Genomic DNA, 21,250 nt, shown 5'->3' with positions numbered 1-21,250 from the left:
CCTGCCCTTGCTGCTCAAGATTCTAGCACACACATGTGAGCGGCTGTCCACTGGATGCCCCGTCTCCATGGAGACCAGCTCGCCCATCTCCATTTTCTGTCCGTTTGCTTCAGCTCCCCTGGGGAGCAGGAGAGAAGCATCTCTAGGAGAGCCATGCCATGCAGACACACGCTGCAGGCCTCACCACTCCACTTCAAGCTGCCCTCCTGATCACCCCCAGCCCCCATCCCAGGACTCAGATGGAACCCTGACTCAAGCCCCACCACCCTTCCTCCCTTCTCGCTGTTGGCCCAGCGGGATCTCACGCCAGAGGCCTGGATCACGGTCTCCGAAGCCTTGGGCTCCGGGCCCTTCCCATTCACGTGCTGCTGAATCATTTGAAAAAAATGCATCCCGCTCCTGGGAGGATTTGCTGAGAACAGTGCGGCTTTGTGGAGGGAACTGCTGCTCTGCACTTTCTCCGCCAAGACCCTGAGAAGGAGCCAAGCTCAGCCCTGCAAACCCAAGCCTGGAGCCCGGAGCGGGGGGCAGGGGCAGGACTGGGCGGGGCAGGGGGCAGCAGGAGGCTGGGAGAGACGTTGGGAGGACTCCCGGCCACCCCCCCTTGCCTTCATCCCTCCCCGCCCACAGGCTGAGGAAGGGGCCAGATGGACAACAGGCAAAGGTCCCATCCTCACTGGTGGGCCGGGACCTTGGGCAGGTCTCATTTGAGGGTGTGAACACACACAGGGTGCCAGGCGGTGGCTCAGGTCCCCACCTGCGTGGACAGTGCAGCAGCAACGGCCCTGGCATGGGATGCTGAAGCATGCGGCCTGTGGGCTGACCCTGGCGCACAGCACTGCTCAGGAGCCAGGGGCAGGGATGGGAAGGCGGGAATCCCAGGACCACAACCCCAGCTGTCAGTGTGGAGGGACCCTGGGTGAGCGGGCGGGGAGGTCACGCGCCCACTCCTCGGCTAGTCCTTGTGAGCTTAGCTCCCCTGTCCCTTGGAGCGGGTGGGGTGGGGGGTGCAATCCACCACCCCCCAACCTCGTGTCCAGGTCAGAATGACGGTGGGCTACACTCTGCCATCGACTCTCCAGCCTGTTACAGAGCAAATAGGGTGGAGGCAAGAAGTGGCCGCACCTCATGGCTGCCTCCTGCTCACTGGAAGAGGCGCCCCTGCCCCATGCCCCAACTTTAAAAACCTATTTTCCCGTCATTTTACATTTCTGAGTTTCTGGATGTTCTCTTTCACGCTGCGACCCGGCACCTGGCTGGATGCGGGAGGGGACAGGCGTGAGGACCCCCAGGGCAGCACCCACGGAACACGGGGACACATCCAAAACCAAGGGTGCCCCCCTGACCCCACCGGGGCAGGACCTGTCCCGCCATCTCAGCTGAACCGTTGTCCCTTGTCCCGGCTCTTGTCTGTCACTGCTGGCCCACACGTGCCTGTGGAGAGTGGACTTTGCGGCAGGTGCCACCGGGGCGGCCTGCCCCGTGCAGATCTCTTGGGAAAACAGGGGCCTGTCCACCAGCCCATCGGCCACGGACGCCTTCCCCAGGGGCCGCCATCTGGCTGCAAGGATATGACCTGACGACCCAGAGTGAAACAGGAACAGGGAAGCTGCCCCAAGTGTGGGGGTGGAAGCACACAACCAGGGAAACGTTCTAGAAGATGCAGTTTCAGAGAGGAAGGGCCCATGGGGGAAGGAGGGAGGACCCCGCAGGAGGAGCCACCGTGTTGGGGTCTGCACTGCCCTCTGGCAGGACTGGGTGGAAACCTTCCTGGGGGCGCTGCCCCAGGGTCCTTGGCCCCTGGGTCCAGTCACATCAACATGAGCAACAAGGAGTGAAGGCGGCGTCTTCGGGGATGCCACAGTCGGCCCCTGGGATACCATCAGATCAAAGTGACGGGTGAAGCCTCTGTTGGGAACCACGGGAGGGTCGACTGTCTGGGGGGAGGTGGTCCTGGAGGGCTGTTCCACTGCTCACATTGCTGGTCCAGGCAAGGGGGTGCTCCAGACCACCCTGCTTCGGTCTTCGGCCGGGCAGGTGGAGAAGGGCAGGGTGTCCCGTACACCCCCGTACTGCCGGGGGACAGTGTGGGAGGGACCGTCCAGGCAGAGATGAGTCACCCTCCACCATGTCTCACTGCCCTTCCCCGACACCTACTTTTAGCTCAAGTGTGGCCAAGACGGGACGATTCCTTACCTAGAACACACGGGGCGCAAACACGACCTCTGAAAGTGGAAACAAAAATAACGCACTCAAAGGCAGGCTTGCCCCTTCATTAGACTGTGGCTTCCAGGCCGAGTCAGGAGGACCTCATTACTCAGTGTTTGGGTCCCATCGTGGCTTCGGCTTTAAACCTGGTGACCCCAGGGCGGCCCCTCCACACTGAGACTGAGGCAATCCCATGGCGACAGATGGAGTTCCAGCTGAGCTCCCGCTAGAGGCCTGTGCCCCTCCCCGTGGGGAACCCTCATTTGGCCCGGGAGTGACAAAGCTCTCCCAGCCCCAGGACTTTTGTTTTTATTCACGTTGCCTCTGCGGCCCTGACCCATGACTTTCCAGAAGCAGATGACAGAAACGGGGCTGGGATCAAACATTTTCTCCACTTCAAACGTAAAAGCCACAGACAACAGAGACTCACATGATGGAGACATGAGATGGTGGAAGGGTCCTCACAAAAAACTGTTGATTTTAAAACAAAACCAAAAAACAAACCCCAAAAACCCCAAACCAAAAAAAAACCAAACAAACAAAACCAAACACCTTGTAGGATGCCATTACTGCTCCATACAAATGGGCATATTCAGGGGTTGGGGGCTGGATGCTCAGAGACACGCATCAGGTCACTCACCCCACCTCTTTGAGTATTCTCCCATCACCATCTAAGTCATTGTGGTCACTTGCTACCTGTATCCTCAGGTATAATACGTCCATGTGTGTGTTCACTGTTCACATCCAGTTTTGTGAGGCAGTGTCTGCCAGTCAGTATTTGCAAAGGAAGAATGGTCTAAGGTCAGGCCAACATTTTCCAGAGGCAAAGAAGAGGTGAAAATGGGAAGAAAAGGAGGAAGGAGACCTTTCCCACACCTCCGTCCCAGCTGGGGTGTCCACACATTCCCAAAGCACTTTCTGATGCCAGGCCTTTTGACCCCAGTGCATTAGAGATGTTGTTCTCGTTTCGGGAACTGGCCCAAAACAAGCAGTGATGGGAAGAAAGCTCAGAGGGTCCCATGAAAACGTGACGCAGCGGCAAAAATGACACCTGCCTGTGAGATGGGCAAACTCACTACACTGGGTCCAAAAAAGCTTCCAAAAGACCACATGTGCTGTAACATCCTTTTTATAGGGGTCAAGCATAAGTAAAGCTGAACAATATAGGGTGTGTTCTGGTGTGTGAAGTGGGGACAGCTCCCAGGTTCTGCGGATACACAATATAGCTAAGGAGGAACAGCGTACAGAAGAGGGGAGGGGCACACAGATAAAGCTGGTTTTGGGCAAATATTTCAGATCTTAGGTTTGAATGGTGGGCTCACAGGTGATGATTACACCGTCTATATATGGACAGACTGGGGTCCCAACAGACCGTGCCTTCAGTCCCTGTCGGTCACTATAGCTAGGCTATGGTGCCAAGTATACATACGGTTAAAAAGGCCACATACTCAGGACAGCTGAGGTTCCTGGAAGGGAGGGAGGGAGGACCATCTCCTTGATATGCTAAGCCCAGGGGTCAGCTAATGCTGGCTTGAGGGCCACAGCCTGCCTACCCCTTATTTTTGTAAATCAAATCTTATTGGAACTCGGTCACACCCATTCATTTAGTCTATGGCTGCCTTCCAGGCATTGAGTAGCTGCCACAGAGACCATATGGCCAGTGAAGCTTAGACTGTTTACTCTCAGCTCCTTGCAGAAAAGGTCTGTCCACTCCATTCCAATCCCTAAGTATGCAACTGGTAGACAAAAGCCCATCTAGTGTAGGGTCTCCGTGGCTGCTGAGGCTTCTGGGTCAGGGGTAAAGCTGGGAAAAAGGCAACAGATCAGACACCCTGTTCCCTGCCCCCCACCACTGCCAGCCCCAAAGGAGCCTGTAGGGCTGTGTCACTGAGAATCATTTCCCCTTTCTTTTCTTCTCTTTCCTCTTTCTTCCTCTTGCTCCCACCTCCTTCTCTCCCTCCCTCCCATTTTCTAATATTAAATTTACAAGAATGTTACCAAGTGATGTCCTATGAAATGACGTTGCTTTGAAAAGACTGAAAGATTTTCGTGAAACCTCTCCACGAACGTCTCAGCCACTGGCTAAGCGACCAATGATGTATCTTTTGAAACTGCGCCCGTCTGACCTTGGATGCCCCTCAAAATCCAGTGTTTATTTGACTAAAACATCTGAAGCACTTAAATGTACCTGGCGCTTCCATCTGTGCTCGCAGTACATGAAAACAGCCTCAGCTCCAGGACACACCTCTGGGCTAACACTGGCCAGACCCATGTACCGCGCCCTACACGGGCTCTTATTTTCGTGCTAAGGATTCTTTCCGAATAGGACTTAGTCTTTAAAGGCAAGATTGGGAGTGAGTAGGATTTCTGCAGAGGAACTCGCGCCAAAAGCACAGGAGGATGACTGATGGCCCATTTTAAAGAGGCTACGGGTTTCTGAGCAGATGACGCAAATACAATCGCACAGACTTGGGTACCAGTTCCGGCAGAATGCCCAGTTATCAGTGATGTATTTACCATGGGTGGGACTCTCACTTTTAACATATTTTCTGAAACTCCAGCAAGCGTTTCCTGGCTTCTTTAAGAAACTGCTTGTGCAACTTGTTTTGCTCTAGAATCTGCTGTTGAATGTCACGGATCATCTGACTATGCCTGTCATCGTCGACGATGGCGGCCGAGGGGGAAGTGGGGCTGCGGTCATACCCGCCTTCCTTTTCCGGGTCTGGAGGGGAGTCAGGCTTCGGATGAGCCAGACGAGCTTGCCTCTGTTCCCTCCTCCCATCTTTCAGCTCCGTCTGGAGATCGGCCTCCAAGTTCACCTTGGGGTGTTCGATTTGCTCAAGGGAGTTCAGCTGCTTCAGTCTTTTTTGCTCCACCTGCATTTTCTGCTTCTGCATTGATGCCATCAAGCCAACCCTGTCTGCCTGTTCTTGCGGGTGAAGCTGAAGGGAGCCCTGCACCAGAGCATCCAGTTGGGGCGGCTCCCATCCGGATCCAGGGCTGCACGAGAGCCGGTCCTTTTCATCCAGAGAGGTTCCTGCCTCGGGAGACCAAAGTGTATTGTCGCTCTTAACCACGCCCTTGGCCATCCTATGGTATTTCTGGTTCTCGAGCTTGCTTAGAAACTTTTGCAAGCTGGTTCTGGACGACGCCAGGTGGGCTTCCATCCCCACTGAACTTGCGGGCTCCCTGGCGGGCACCACGTGAATCTCTGCATCTCTTTCCGCCTTGTCTCTCTGACCCTCCCTTCTCCATGCATGCGTCTCCTCCCTGAAGCCCTGATCTTCACCAGGGCTCTGATCCACCCCGGGCTTGAGATCCATCTGCAAGTTCAGGTGTTTTTTCAGCTTCCTATTGGTATCAAACAACTCTTCGAAGGCAAATTCCAGCTCTCTCTGCCACCTGCTCTTATTCCCGAGCTTCGCGGGCGGCGAGGCCCCCCTTCTGTGGGTCGAGCCGACTGGACACAGCTGTTCCAGGTGGTCGGCTTTGCCTTCGGGGCTCTGATCCAGACAGTTGTTTTTCGGGCCTTGACGACGAGCTGGCCGCTTCCCCAGCTGCCTCCTGCCCTCCCGGGCTGTGTCACTCTCCCGTTCCTCCAGGCGCTTGATCCCCTCCGTGGCAGCCAAGAGCTTCTCCACGTCTGTCCCATGACGGCAGCCCCCACCGGTCTTCGTGGTAGGCGCTCGTTTTCCTTTACTCCTCTCTGGGGGGCTCAGGGAAGGGGGACACGGGCCCGTGGCTCTGGAGGCCCCCTGCCTCTCTCGGTCCACTGCCCTCCTCCGGGACGTGGCGCACCAGGGCTGCCGTCGGGCCAGCTCCTCCTTGCGTCCCTTCTCTTCCCGCGCAGCCACTCTGTGCTTCCCCTTGGCCCTGGGCAACCTGGCTGCTCCTCGCTGGGCCGAGCCCTCTGAGTAGGGTTCATGGTCCTCGGCCCGTTCGCCCCCCGAGCCCAACAGATGTGCTAAGTACAGCCGCCCCAGGCCTTGAATTTGCTGGTCCAAGGCCTCCGGCCACTCTGCCTTCAGCTCCTCGACCAAGCGCTGGAGCAGCTGGGTCTTCCGCTGCTGGGGGTCCTTCTGTCCTCTCTGCGGCGCCAGATCTCCCTTCTCTTGGACCTGCAGCAATCTGTCCAAAAGGTTCTGCCTTGAGAGCAAGGCTTCCTTGTCGGGACTGGGGCTCCGTCGAGCGGCTCTCTCCAAGCTTTTTCGCATGTCGGGGACCTCTGCGGACACAGCTTCGGAGAGAAGGTGGTAGGAACCGAGACAGCGGGGATTCAAGGGCACCAGGGGCCGAGAGGCCACAGGTGCCACGGCTGTTCCGGGTCAAGCCCACCCGGCAGGAAGACGCACAGCGCTGCCCCGAGCGTTCCGAGGAGAGCGAGGCCCTGGAGACAAGGCACAGGGGGCACTCTGAGCGTGGGGGGTGGCTAGGGGAGGCAACGCGTCCCTTCAGACTGCCCTCCTGACCCCCGCCCGCAAGGGCCCATGCTCAGCTCCCGAGTTCTGTCTCACACGCCTCCACACAAGACCTGCAGGGCAGCTATTCTCAGCAGAGGGTGGTTTTGCTTCAGAGGGGTACGTGTGGCCATTTCTGGAGACAGTTTTGGTTGTCACAACTGGGGGAGTGGGGCAGTGCTACAGGTGTCTCGTGGGTGGAGGCAGGGCTGCTATGAAACAGCCCGTGATGCACAGGATGGACGGCCCTGCGACTAGCAGGGACCTGGGCCCCAATGTCCACAGTGCTGAGGTTAAGACCCCACCTTAGGAGACGAGTTAGGGCTCAGGTAGAGGGGGGTGTGTGTGCAAATGCATGGCCCTCTGGAGGGTGCTACTTATAAGTGAAAGGAGGAAGGAGTGTAGGAGGAAGAATCTGGCAAGAAAGGTGTGTGTGTGTGTGTGTGCGTGTTTGTGCACGCGTGGGTGGGGGGAGGTGTGCAGGTGACTGCGGATCGAATGTTTGTTCTAAAATTCAGTGCAAACAGAGGTTAAGCTGGTGGTATCTCTTTTTTCACATCTCTTTGGCATCAGGCAGGGACATGTGCTCCACCAGACCTTCCTAAAGAAGGACCTGCATTTATACCAGAAAAAAAAAGAGTATGGAGCCTGTGGCCACTCACAGCTGATGTCCAAAACCACCATTATTTGTGGGTTACATGAGCCGCCTCCTGGACACTGCAGTTTGAACAGAGCCTGCTTCACCTGTGTGGGATTCCCTTCCCTTCTTTCATCGTAGGGTGCACGGGGTGGAGTCAGGCTGAGCAAATTTTAGCTCAAAGTAATGGTGGTTCCCCCAAATCCCACTTCATCAATTGAGACAACTAATGTGAACTGTGCGGGCTGCCCTCCACTCATCTTTTTTCCAGTGACCCTGGAGGTAAGGAGTTATCAGCACTCCTGGTTCACAGGTGGGGAAACTGAGGCAGGAAGCAACTAAGAAGCTTGACCCAGATCATATAGCTGGTAAGCGGCAGCTGCCGCTCAGGTAGACATCATGTCTTTGACCAATGGTCACATAGCCGCCAGCTTTTGGTAACTGATCATGCAGTTAGTCACGTGGAAACCTGGTTAATACCATAGTCTACCAGTCTGCCAACCCCCATGATAAGAAGAGAAAGAGAAAGCTAGAGCATTAAACACAACAGCTGAGATTTTCAACCAAAGTGCCACAGCAGTTCAATGGGGGAAATCATTCTTTGTTCATTTTCAACAAATGTACTTGGGACAGTTGGGTATCCACATACAAAAAAGATTAATTTAGACCCTATCTTACCATATACAAAATTGTATATCATATACAAAAATTAATGCAAATGGATCATAGACCTTAACGTAAAGTCTAAAGCTACACTTAGAAGAAAGCAGAAGTGTAATTTCATGATCTCAGATTGCGCACACATTCTTAGATACAACTCCAAGAGCACAAACAATATAAGAAATTGATAGTTTGGCATCATCAGTATTAAAAACCTTTGCACTTCAAAAGACATTGTTAATAGGTATAAACACAAGACACGGACTGGAAGGAAATACCTGCAAGTCACACGTCCAACAAAGGACCTGAATCAGTTGGTATAAACAACTCACACAACCCAGTAAGAACAAACAATCCAATTTTAAAATGGGCAAAAGGCTGAAATATAGATATCACCAAAGAAGATTTATGTATGGCTAATAAAGCCCATAACAAGATGTTCAACGTCAACCCTCACCAAGGAAAGGCAAATTGAAGATACCACTTCGCACCCACTAGGATGGCTACAATGAAAAAGACAGGCAATGACAAGTGTTGGTGAGAGTGTGGGGACATCAGAACCCTCACAAGCTTCTGGTTCCTGGTGGGGATGCAAAATGCTGCAGCTTTTCTGAAAAACAATTTGGCAGTTTTATACAAAGGTAAACGTATGGGACTTCCCTGGTGGTCCAGTGGTTAAGAATCTGTCTGCCAATGCAGGCGCCACTGGTTTGATCCTTGGTCCAGGAAGATTCCACGTGCCTCAGGGTAACCAAGCCTGCGTGCCACAACTGAGAAGCCACTGCAGTAAGAAGTCCGAGCACTGCAACTGGTGAGTAGCCCCTGCTCGCTGCAGCTAGAGAAAGCCCATGCCAAGCAACGAAGACCCAGTGCAGCCATAAATAAAAGGTAAAAGTAGATCTCCCTAGGTACACGCCCAGGGAAAAGGAAATCATGTCCCTACACCAAGGAAGCGCAGAAAGCTGGAAGTGCAAGGAAGCGCAGAAACTGAGTAACTGTCCCAGCTCACGGGATGAGCTGGGTTTGAATCTGAGTCCCAAACGTCAGAGACGGAGTTTGTTCTACCCCAGGAATGGCCACGGGCTTCCCTGGGGGCTCAGATGGTAAAGAATCCGCCTGCAGTCAGGGAGCCCTGGGCTCGATTCCTGGGTTGGGAAGATCTCCCGGAGGAGGGCATGGTAACCCAGTCCAGTATCCTTGCCTGGAGAATCCCCATGGACAGAGGGGCCTGGCGGGCTACAGTCCATGGGATCAGAGAGTCGGACATGACCGAGCAACTGAGCACAACACAGGAATGGCCACAGAGTGTCCAAACAGACGAGGAGAGAGACAGAGCTGCGAAGGTCTCTCTGTCTGTCTTGGAAGATGGCTGGAGAGAACAGGGTAAACTGCACTGCTAACGGGTGACAACCAGCATCACCTGGACGAGCATCTCCCACTCAATCACCCCATTACAGCCCAAGCCAGGTCAGCTGGGGGCAGGCGCCCCAGTGCAGTCCAGCTGGTTTTCCTGGAGACATGCAAATGGGTGAAAACCTGTAACATCCGGATGGTGACCTTGGGGAGAAAGCCCAGAAATCATCCAGGAACTGAAAACCCTGGAGCAATGGGCAGATGCACCGGGGCCCTCTGCCCACGTCCCCAGCTCCCCCGGGCCCTCACCTCCAAGCCCTGCCCTGCTCGCTGACCAGACCAGAATGCTCTGGGTGTCCGGTTCTCCCTTGGGTCTTCTGCTCCTGCTCCCTGAGAGGGGGACGGGCTGGGCTGTGACTGCCACCCTCAACCCCTCAGGAAGCCGCAGCCCCGTCCTTACAGAAGGCCCGCTCAGCGCGGCCGCTGGGAGGAACATTGGGCCCATTCTCCTCTCGCCCTCTGCTGCCCCTGGCGCGCAGAGCCAGCTCTCGGTGGTCACCTGGGCAGCGGCTCAGATGACACTTCAGCCAAGGCAGACCCCCTCCCAGGCTACCGGGAAGCACCCAGGCTCACAGCAGCCCTCCTGCCTTCTGACCCCTCAACGGAGCCTCCAGGGCAACCCCACTCCAACGAGGAGGAACAGTGACCACGAAGGAGGCGGTGAGGCTCTGATGCCGGGCAGGTTGGATCAAAGGGTCTCACCTGAGCCTCCTAACCAGGCTTTTGTCATCTCCCCCATCTCCACCCCAGCCCTCCTCCCCGGCACCGTGGTTACAGCCACTGTCCTGACTCAGCCAGCTATGTCCCTTCAGCATCTGCAACCGGCCCCCCGATCTGCAGAGCAAGTCTCCAAGCAGAATGAGAGGGCACCTGCATCACGGTCGCCTGAGCTACTGGCTAAAATGCAGATTCTGGGGCCCTGCCTCAGACTGATGATCCCACCCCAGCCTCAGTGGGAAGAGGGCCCAGGAATGTGCTCGGTTAACCATCTCACCAGAGTCAGTTGGTCGATCCCTGATCTGCAGGCTTGAGAACATTCCAGTAGTTCATGATCTTGCCCCCTTCTCCCCAGCCAGGCATAGCTGGCCAGGCTCCATGCCATCCCAAATGTCCCCCACGCAGGTCCAGTGCCTTCGCTGGGCTCAATCCCGTCCTTCTTCCTCAAACAGAACTCCTCCTCATCCCACCCACCCACCTTTCCCAGACCTGGTCTGATTCCTCCTCCCGGACAAGGCGGCCCCTGATTTCCGCAGCAATGAGAAAAATGCTCTGGCTTTTCTCCCAAGACCCACAGACTCAGTGCCCAGGTAACACGGTTTAGCACATTTTCTTTGAAACATTTAAAAATAGATATAAAAGGGCCCCCAATTAGTGGCATGGCCAGCGAGAACATTTCCATGTAATTAAAGCTTACTCTTAAACATTTCCCTGTCTCCTGAGTGTACACAGAAAAGATATAACTTGACCTTTTTAGAACTCTGGATTATCTTTGGGACTACAATATAGAAAATCCCTCAAGGGCTTTTAAGATATATAGGACCCCTCAAAAAACATTTCATTTCTGAATATTCTGAATATTAATTGGAAGGATTGTTACTGAAGCTGAAGCTCCAGTACTTTGGTCACCTGATGAGAAGAACTGACTCACTGGAAAAGACCCAGATGCTGGGAAAGATTGAAAGCAAAAGAAGGAGGCAACAGAGGATGAGCTCATTAGATAACATCACTGACTCAATGGACATGAATTTGGGCAAACTCAGGGAGATAGTGGAGGACAGAGGAGCCTGGCAGGCTGCAGTCCGTGGGGTTGGACACTATTTGGCAACTGAACGACAACAAAAACCATACAGAGATGACACAATTCCTCTGAACTAAATGACCCCAGAATATAATTTAAGTCGACTTTTCATAGCTTCCTCCATAGTTGTAACTTTCTGGGGGGTCTGACGGCATCCTATCCCCCTTTTCTCATATGGCTTCTAAACTGCTCTGGACTGACTGGGACTCCCATAAAGAAATGTCTTAAAACTGTGTCTAAAGCCAGGAGAATGAACAGAGTCTGGGGTCCTGCTGGGCTTTCCATGAGTCAAATGCACGGGCGCCTGAGTCCAAGTCCATTATCTCCAAATGTGACATCCCCAGCACACAGTCACCCACAGGGAGATGGAAAACCAGCCATGATGCTGGAATGCAAGGCTTCAGCTCAGATTTTTCACAGGTTTGAACACCTGGTCAGATCTAACAAGGTCAAGTGTACTGGGAACCATCGACAACCCACACATGGGTCTCCACGTCCAACCCTGCATGGGCCAAGCGGGAGACCATAGTTCTTAAAGAAGCAAAGCTGGAAATGACAAGGTCTGAGCCAGCTGCGAGCTCAGAGTCAGTAGAGACCTGTGGCCACCAAAACACCAACGTGATCTTTACCTGTGTTGATACAAGTGCCAAAAACAAGCAGGATAATGGTCCAGCCCAGCCACATGAAACAGGTACTTGGAAGATTATCCATGCCATTCCCACCCCACAGGATGCATGAGGATCCAAACAAAATAGTCTGGAAGTTTCGAAATCAAAATATAATTATTGAAATTTTTAGGAATTCACCTAATAGAAAATATACACTAGGGCTTCCCTGGTGGCTCAATGGTGGAGAATCTGCCTGCCAATGCAGAAGACACAGGTTCGATCCCTGGTCTGGGAGGGTCCCACATGCTGCAGAGCAATTGGGCCCACGCGCCATAACTGCTGAACCTGTGCTCTAGAGTCCAGGAACCACAATTACCAAGCCCACGTGCTGCAACTGCTGAAGCCCAAATGCCTAGAGCCCGTGCTCCGCAACGAGAGCCCCCGCGTGAGAAATCCATGCACCAGTAAGAAGCCTGTGCACCGCGACTACAGAAACGCCCTCAGCAATAAAGACCCAGAACAGCCTAAATCAATAAATAAAACAGTGCTTAAAAAAGGAAATATATACTAAATAAGAACGACACATTTCCTAGAAAAGGAGAAAATCTGAGTAAGGGAGAGGCTGTCTCTTCCCAGACAGGGTTCAGAAAGACAGAGAATGGTTAAAGGATGAGGAGGGCCTCAAAGTTCAGGAGAATGAAAAAAATAGGCAAAAACAGGTCATAGGAAGGAAAGTCCTACAGAACCAAGAATGTTTGGAGGGACGCTTGCAGGTGGTAGAGAAGTCTAGAGCAGTACACTCTGGTGGTTCAGAGTATTGACCTAGGGCATGTTTCTTAAACCTAGGTGCCTCAGTTTCTTCACCTGTAAGATGGGGATGATAACAGCAACATCCATCTGGGCAGATGCTCATCACCATCAGAAACACCCACAAGCTGGGTGGGCTGTTTAGAAAAGAGGATGGTACTTACTGTGAGCGTCTCCAGATGCCTGGACCAGACCGCTGAGAACACATTACAGGGAGGCAGAAACTGGCCCAGGTGGAAAGCAGCACTTTCTACAGGGCTGTCTTGAAATCATTTGGCTGACTTGATAGGTAGTGAGACACCCATCACTGGAAACATCCAAGTCAAGCCGGGATAAAACAAACATCAGAAACATTTCAAACTCCATTTCTCTGAGTTCTAGCCTCTAAAAGCACACTTTGTGACACCACGTGTGCTGCCCAGAGTTTCCGTTTTGTGCTCACTTCCCTGCCTGGCTTCCGTTTTCACTCACCCCCAACTCTCCCTCAGTTAAGTGGTGGTTCCTAAAGCCGGCTGGGTGTTAGACCAGCTGTATCAGAATCACCTGGCAAGGACGTGATTGTGGACAGAGATCATGACTATGAGTCCTGGCCAGGCCCCACCACAGGTTTCTCCTGGCATGGTGTTTGTAAACCTGTATGTTTAACCATCTCCCTGATGCACATTCAGGGCAGTTCTAGAAAGCCGAGATGGCCAGGCAGACAACTTCTTAGGAGAACAAGCCTATGTTATTGTGTCTGTTACCTTCCCAACCAGTTTCATTCAGACAGACATGAGGCATAGACTCTTCCAAAATTACGGGAGACCCCAGGCTAGCTGCATGGGGGGCTGCTTATGGCAGATCCAGCTAAATGTCTCTTGACGATGTCAATCACTTTCCCTCCAACCTTACGACAGGCTACCCCACCTAGGTCAGGGGTCCTCAATGCCAGCAACTGTTCTTTTTGTATAATGATCTATCCCCACCCCCAACAAACAACCATATTCACTCCCAACCCTGTCCCACTAGCTTCCACTGTCCATCTTCCCCAGTTGAGCTGTATAGGTATAGAGCCCCGTGGTGCCAAGGACTTTCAGTTAGCCTCTGGACATGTGGCCTGGACATCCTTATTGGCCCACTTCCTAGGGCCCCCTTCAGAGCCTCACCAACCACTGGGCACAGAAAGAACCCCACCCCCACAATGGATAAGGTGCCGGACCCAAGAACCTCGGCCCGGGGTGGCCTGCATAGGGTTTCCGGGGCCCACTGACCAAAGTTGGCTGGAATCGCAGCTCCCCACCTTTGCCAGCAGCCCAGCACCCACCCTACCTGGTGAACTCTGGCAGCCGCTGCCATGGAAACGACAGAGCTGCTGTGCTGTGACATCAGAGCAGGGGTGAAGTCAGGGACAGTGACGAGCCAGCCAGAGTGCAAGCACCTGTCCGCACACCGGTTATGGGTCCACTGATCACAAAAGATTTGGCTTAAATGGCTGGGGCGATGAGCAGCATGAGTGCATGCTAAGTCACTTCAGTCATGTCTGACTTGTTCTGCAACCCTATATGGAATGTAGCCTGCCAGGCTCCTCTGTCCACGGGATTCTCCAGGCAAGACTACTGGAGTGGGTTACCACTTCCTTCTCCAGGGGATCGTGCCAAATCGGGGATTGAACCCATGTCTATTAAGTCTAAACGCACTGGCAGGTGGGTTCTTTGCCAATAGCACCAGCTGGGAAGCCCTTGGTAATGAGCAGAGGGACGGCAGAGGGGCACCATGAAGATGCCTGTTGAGAGCGTGCTTTCGATGTTTAAAGACGGCCTGGCAGGGAGAAAACCCTTCCTGTTCCAGCTTGACAGCCCGGTCACAGTGGTCCTTGTCAGGGCGTCTCTCTTCTGAGCTGTGGCACCTCAAGGTCGGGGCTCTCTGACAACGCTGGCCACCCCTCCCCGCACAGGCAGGGCGCTGGTCCCACTCGGGTTGGGGACGTTTGCCCCTCCAGGATCCACTGCTGAGCTGAGCTGAGCTGACTGGAGGTGGGGGGAGGGCATGCTGGCCTGGGGCTCCCACTGCACACCCAAATTAAGAAATCATACATGCCTGATCTCATGGCTAGGATTAAGGGCACTCTCCACAAATTTGACAATTGAGAACTTTAGTTTGGGGGACGTGATATTGGTACTGAGATGTCAAAGCAACCGATCTCAGGGTTTCATTTCTTGAGAAAGTCAACAGCAGGAACTTGGAATCTTGGGAGCAGAGCGGATCCAAGGATGAAACTCTTTTGTGTGGGGCTGGAAGGGTTCTGGAGAGGTCATCTGGTCCCTGACCTGGCATGTCGTGGGAGGAATTCTGCCCCTGAACCCCTCAACCACAGACCACCCTACCCACTCTCTGGGCCCCCCTTTCAGGCCCCCTAGATACAAAACCTTAAGTCTATTTCTCCTCCCCCAGAGCATACTCAGCCCCCAGTGTCTTAGCCTCTTCTCAGCAAGGTCTGGACACTCATCTTCAGCATGGGACAAGTGTGGAGTGGGGTCGGGGGGAGGGCAGATAATATGACTCAAACCTACAGCCTGTGAGACCTTTGTTGGCATTCCAGAATGTCCCAGCTCAGCCACCACTGCCATCCTCTTCCAGATGTTCCTGCACTGAAGGCATTTCTCCCAAGCCCAGGCTCTCCCAACACCACCTTAGTGATTCTGAGAACACGGTTCCCATCCTCTGGATGAACCTGCTCTGCTCACTGGGCCCTTCTTCATGGGGCCCATCGCTGAACGTGGACCAAACCAGCTTTAAAGTCTGGGCCCCATCCTACTGTTGCCCACAGTCAGACCCATCCTTCAGCAAACTCTGACTTTTAAAAGCAACACATGTCATTCAAGTTCAACACAGAAAAATTAGAAAACCATACTTGCAGAAGCAAGTCTAATTCCTCCTCCTTTACCTGAACATTTTAGAATTCAGTAAAGAGTCCTTGGGGACTCCAGAGTTTAAGACTCTGTGCCTTCACTGCAGGGGGTGCAGGTTCTATCCCTGGTCGGGAACTAAGATCCCGCATGCTTCTCAGCTTGGCAAAAAAAAAAAAAAAAAAAAAAATCTGCAACCTTTGGTCCTGCAGATCATCTGTAGCTGTGAAGTATCTGACCACTGCCCTGCTGCTATATCTAACACTGAGATAAACATGATGGAGGTGAGCATCCTTGTAATGAGATGCTAGCACACGTCCTTTATTATTTTCTGCAGAAAAATTTCTAGAGTTGCTTGATCAAAAGGGAGACTTATTTTCTCCCTTTCTTTCTTTTTCTTAAAGTATAGTTGACTTACAATATTGTGCTAGTTTCTGGTGTACAGAAAAGTGATTAAACTATACATATATTCTTTTTCATATTCTTTTCCATTATGATTACAGAATATTGAATATATCCCTGTGCTGTACAATAGAACTTTGCTTTATATATAGTGGTTTATATAATCTATCCTTCCACCCACTTTCCCCTTTGGCATCCATGTTTGCACTCTATATCTGTGAGTCTGTTTCTGCTTTGTAAGTAAGTACATTTGTATCATATTTGAGACTTCACATATAAATGACATCCTATGATATTTGCCTTTCTCTTTTTGACTTACTTCACTTCGTATGATAATCTCTAGGTCCATCCGTGTTGCTGCAAATGGCATTATTTCATTCTTTTTATGGCTGAGTAGTATCCCATTGTATGAACAAACCACATCTTTATCCATTCATCTATTGGGCATTTAGGTTGCTTTCATGTCCTGACTATTGTGAATAGTGCTGCTCTGAACACTGGGGTGCATGTATCTTTACAAACCAGAGCTTCTCCAGATACAACCAGGAATGAGATTGCTGGCTCATATGGTAACTCCATGTTTAGCTTTTTAAGGAACCTCGACAGTGTTGTCCATAGTGGTTGTACCAATTTACATTCAAGGGGAGACTTATTTTTAAAGTTGTAGACCGGCGCTGTCAAAATGTCCTTCAAACTTCTAAACTGCTCAGGTTAAGACAAAACACACCCACCTAGAGTCAGCCCTTCCAAGGACAACACACTTCTTGGCCACGTGGAACAGAGCAATGGAAAGGCTGTAGCTGTGACGTCCAACCTGTTTCCAGAGACTTGAGCCAGGTTCTGGCTCATTAGATTCCTGGCACCGCGTCGACCACGAGACCTTGGGTGAGTCATCGACTGTTCCCCATCCAGACAGGGGAGGACACCTGCCTGACCTACCACCTACCTCATGAGTCCTGTCAACAGGAAGAGACGGAAGTCCTTTTGCACCAAAAAGTGGTAGTTTTTATGTAAGGGACTTCTGATTGGCGACCATTTGCTGGTCATTTTACCCTGCCTTCCAGAACTGGTGCATAAGAAATAAACACCTCCTTAAATGTGTTCCTTTGTTCCCTGGTGTTAGTCGCTCAGTCGTGTCTGATTCTTTGCGGTCCTATGGACTGGAGCCTGCTAGGCTCCTCTGTCTATGGGATTCTCCAGGGAACAATACTGGAGTGGGGAGCCTATTTCTTCTCCAGATCTTTCCAACTCAGGGATCGAACTCAGGTCTCCTGTGCTGCAGGCATATTCTTTACCGTCTGAGCCACCAGGGAAGCCCCCTCCTGGAGCCAACGGGCCCGAGAGGCCAAGATGTCACAACAGAGAATCAGAGACCAGCCGTGCTCATCACTTCTCTACTCCAAGGCCTCTCTTCCTGAGACACCTGGTTTCTGTCTGGGCAGAGCCTAGCGGGGCCATTTCTCCCAGGGGCTTCTGAGGATTGAAGGGTAAATGCTGGAGGGGCTGCAGAGAAAAGCCCCCAGGAGAGAACTGTGTTTGCCTTCAAAGCCGTCCTGTCACAGGGTCAACAGTCCTTCTGAAAAGGGATGCTTCCCTGAGAGTGGAAAAATCCACACGGACCTGAAGTCCATGAGTGACCCCCAGTCTATTCTCCCAGCTACACAGAACACTGTCTAATATTTATTTTTATTTGTTTATTTATTTGGCTGTGCCAGGTCTCAGCTGCAGCATTCGAACTCTTGGTTGTGATATGCGGGTCTAGTTCACTGACCAGGGATTGAACCCCGGTCCCTGCACTGGGAGACTCCATGCTCCCTGGTGGTCCAGGGGCCACCAAGGAAGTCCCTGGAGAGCTGTTGACAGCCTCCTGGATTCCAGTGCCTGGGGCACCCGCTTCTTTGTGTGTGTGCAAACGCTCTAGACGTGGGGCCCTGTAGGATCATTCCTACGCGTCTCCATGTCTAATGCATTCCTGGCATCCTTTCCTCCCGGTCCTTGTTCTTCAGGACCTCACATGTCACGTGACCCATGTGAGGTCACAGTGGCCTGGGGCGTGTCTACCAACTCTGCACAGTGAATTCTCATCTACTCTCACATCACATGTCTGCGCTAAAAACCCATCCACGGGCCCTGAATTCTTGATCTGGACCAAAGGAAGGGCTGCAGAAGTGAGCTGAGCTGAAGAGAAAAACCAGGCTGAGTTTCCCACGTTGTAAGAAGAACAATCAATCCTAAAGCAAATCAATCCTGAGTAGTCATTGGAAGGACTGATGCTGAAGCTCCAATACTTTGGCCACCTGATGCGAAGAGCCGACTCATTAGAAAAAGCCCTGATGCTGAGAAAGATCGAAGGAAGGAGGAGAAGGGGATGACAGAGGGTGAGATGGTCGGATGGCATCACCAACTCAACGGACATGAGTTTGAGCAGGCTCTGGGAGATGGTGGAGGACAGGGAAGCCTGGCGTGCTGCAGTCCATGGGGTCGCAAAGAGTCAGACATGACTGAGCGACTGAACAACAAGGAAGAGCCAAAAAAAACCAGAGGGGGCCAGGAATGTCAGAGGAGGTTTATTTCTTTTTTTATGCACATGACCTTCTTCTTGAGGAGCTCTGGGGACAGAGGCCCACAAGGTTTCACGGAAGCATTATTCAGGATCTCAGAAATCTAGATGGAGTGGGCGGGGTTGACATTTATTGAGTCCTTCCCATACTTTCACACACTTTACTCATTCATCAGAAATTCACTCACCATCTGCTGTGGCCCAGCCCTGAGGAGTTTCTTTTTTCAAAAAATATTTTTTAAATTTATTTGGCTGCGCTGGGTCTTAGTGTCGACATGTGAACTCAGTTGCAGCGTGTGGGATCTAGTTCCCTGACCAGGGATTGAACCTGGGCCCCCTGCACTGGGAGCACACAGTCTTAGCCACTGGACCACCAGGGAAGTCCCCGAGACATTTAATCCTGCTTTTACAGAAGAAACCGAGGCTCACAGAGGCACAGAGTCAGGACTCAGAACCAGCTCGAGTAGGCTCCAAAGACCCAGGCTTTTCCTCTGATATCTTTTACTTCATCTTTTTTTCTCTAAATGTCAGTCCACTTCCCCATCCTGTCCCTGGTTAAGAATCAGCTGTTGAAGTGCCTCCTAACTAGAGCCCCTGACTGTCATCAGAGTCAGTCAAAGCAAAGCCTGGTGCAGAGCCTGAGAGCTGAGCCGAGTCGGTGAAGACGACCTGACCCTACAGGGTCTCCAGGAAGCCCAACCAAGACCCCCAGACCACAGATGAGAAAGGGCCAAGTGAAGACATCCCAAACCAGGCTCTGTCCCCAGGGACTCTCCACCCTAGACCGTCTCACAGCAGAAGGGTTACAGCCTTGAAACTCATCTCTCCCTCTCTCGGGCTCACAGGTTCAAGATTCACTGCATCTTCAAGGTCAGTTCAGAGAATGATACCCCAAGGCATCAATCTTTCTGGAAAGCAAGGAGCTGGCCACCAGGTGAGAGGTGAGTCGGCCCTAGGAAGCTCACACCCAGGGGTGAGGGAAAGTTTTCATAAAGGGCCAGCTGGTAATTCACGTGGGTCTGTTGCAACCACTCAAGGCTGCCATTTCTACAGCCCTAAAGCAGCTGCAGACTTTGTATTAGGAATGGGTGTGGGTGCATTCCAGTAAAACCGTATTTACCGTAATAGGAGATCACAGGTGGGTGGGGGGGTAGTGGGGGTACTGTTTGCCAAGCCCTGAAAGGCTACATCCCATGTGTCCTGTGGCAGGGCATGGCCTTGCTGCTGCAGCACCAGATGGAAACATACTACCTGAGTCTCATCGGAAGTATCAGCCTGAACCCAGCACCGGGGTCCTTGGGATGATATAAAATCAGGTAGTGGCGACGACTGCACAGCTCTGACTGTGCTAAAAACCCGCTGAATTGCACTTTAATTTATAATTTAATTAATTAACTTATAAAGGAGAACTGAAATGTATTTATTTTGGCATGTTGCACGGCGTGCCAGGATCTCGGTTCCCCCGACCAGGGGTCGAACCCCTGTGCCGCCCTACGGTGCAAACGCAGAGTCTTAACCACTGAAATGCCAGGGAAGTCCCTCCCTGAGCTGCCCGCTTTAAATGGGTGAACAGTAGAACCATACCTCAACAGAGCAGATAAAAAGCATACGTCTCTGAGGCAGAAAAATGGTAACAGTTCTTTTCAAGAAGCAATAAACCCTTCCCGAATCTGCTTCTCAGAGAAGCAAGGCAAAGGGAGGCAGTCCTGGAAGTGAGCCCCACCCTCTAGGCTCAGGGCTCTCAAGGCCTTGCTTGTAGCCTTCTGTTCCGCCTCTCCCATCCTGAGCATACCGCTACCCCAGTCTCCTTGTTGCCTTTTCACTTTAAAATAATTATACAACTAACACACATTAATCACAGAAAATTCAGAGAATACAGATAAGCAAAATGAAATAAAAAACCACCCTTGATCTCACCCACTGCCTAGAATTTTGACAGACATCCTTCTAGACTTTTCTCTACATGTGTATGTATAAGCCTAATTAAAAAAAAAAGTAGACTAGAGATAAATACAGAATCAGTAAATACATTAAAATAGCCAGGGAATTTTCACCATAAAACCCAGGACAGTGGTTATCTAAGGAAAAGGAGGTCCCCCTTTCCTTAGGGACCAGGAGGAATTAAGGGAGTTTTTAGGGTGGCAGGGTCTTGTTTTTCTTAACCTGAATATTTGCTTGATAACTTTGTTAACAGTGTACAGTTATGCACTGTGCATTTAAAAATTATATTAGACAGGGTTTGAAATGTGAAAGCATACAGATGTAACTGGGCTTTTAAATTTAATGCACTCTGAACATTTTTCTAGGTCATAAACATGAATCTATAATACTGTTTAAAATGACTGCTTAATATTCTGCTGTCAGGATAGAGCTTAATTTAATTTAGCTCATCTCCAAATGATGGGGGGAATCTCCCGAACAAGGTCAGCTCTCAGGAGTTCTCCTTCATGATCTTCCATCCTTCATGCTCCAGAGAGACCACCCCCTCCAAGCCAAGGTGCACCGAAATGGCCGCCTTCAGCTTCCTCTGTACGCCTCCTCTCATTTTAAAACCCTGTCTTCTTACTCTGCTATTTGATAGTCATATGACCCAAGCAAATGAATCAGCCGGTGCCTCAATCTGATCATCTGTAAAATAGGGATAATTATAAATTAGATGAATTAGCAGGAAAACTGTGAAACAAGGTTCCAAGCACTTAGCTCTGATGCTGACAGCTACTGTTACTGTCTGTCATAGTCTCTTTTCCATCACAGACCTAGTGCGGTTTCCCTCCCAGTTTCCTGGCTCTCGCCCTCCTGAAGGCACCAGAGCCCA

The 21,250-nt window shown here is 51.7% G+C and overlaps 2 protein-coding genes across 3 annotated transcripts in view; both read right to left on the bottom strand.

The window, feature by feature from the left end:
- TIMP2 (TIMP metallopeptidase inhibitor 2) overlaps positions 1–21,250 on the bottom strand; it is a 50,346-nt gene that overhangs the window by 20,992 nt on the left and 8,104 nt on the right. Inside the window, exon 1 of one of the 2 annotated variants that reach the window (XM_020896592.2) lies at positions 12,753–12,843. The exons of the other annotated variant lie outside the window; for it this stretch is intronic. Coding sequence (XP_020752251.1) covers position 12,753 — 1 coding nt within the window. The 5' untranslated portion in view covers positions 12,754–12,843. Of the gene's footprint in view, positions 1–12,752; positions 12,844–21,250 lie in introns of those variants that run through there. 2 annotated transcript variants of the gene reach the window in all.
- CEP295NL (CEP295 N-terminal like) lies at positions 4,683–12,843 on the bottom strand. Its single transcript, XM_020896590.2, has 2 exons — positions 12,753–12,843; positions 4,683–6,595 (listed from the first exon to the last, which is right to left on the bottom strand). Exon 2 carries the CDS (start codon positions 6,420–6,422, stop codon positions 4,746–4,748), a length of 1,677 nt encoding a protein of 558 aa, XP_020752249.2. The 5' UTR covers positions 6,423–6,595; positions 12,753–12,843; the 3' UTR covers positions 4,683–4,745.

Source organism: Odocoileus virginianus, chromosome 17 (assembly GCF_023699985.2).
Source record: "Odocoileus virginianus isolate 20LAN1187 ecotype Illinois chromosome 17, Ovbor_1.2, whole genome shotgun sequence".
Lineage (NCBI taxonomy): Eukaryota > Metazoa > Chordata > Mammalia > Artiodactyla > Cervidae > Odocoileus > Odocoileus virginianus.
Note: the sequence above shows the minus strand (reverse complement) of the source record. Positions and strands in the feature narration are given on the sequence as shown.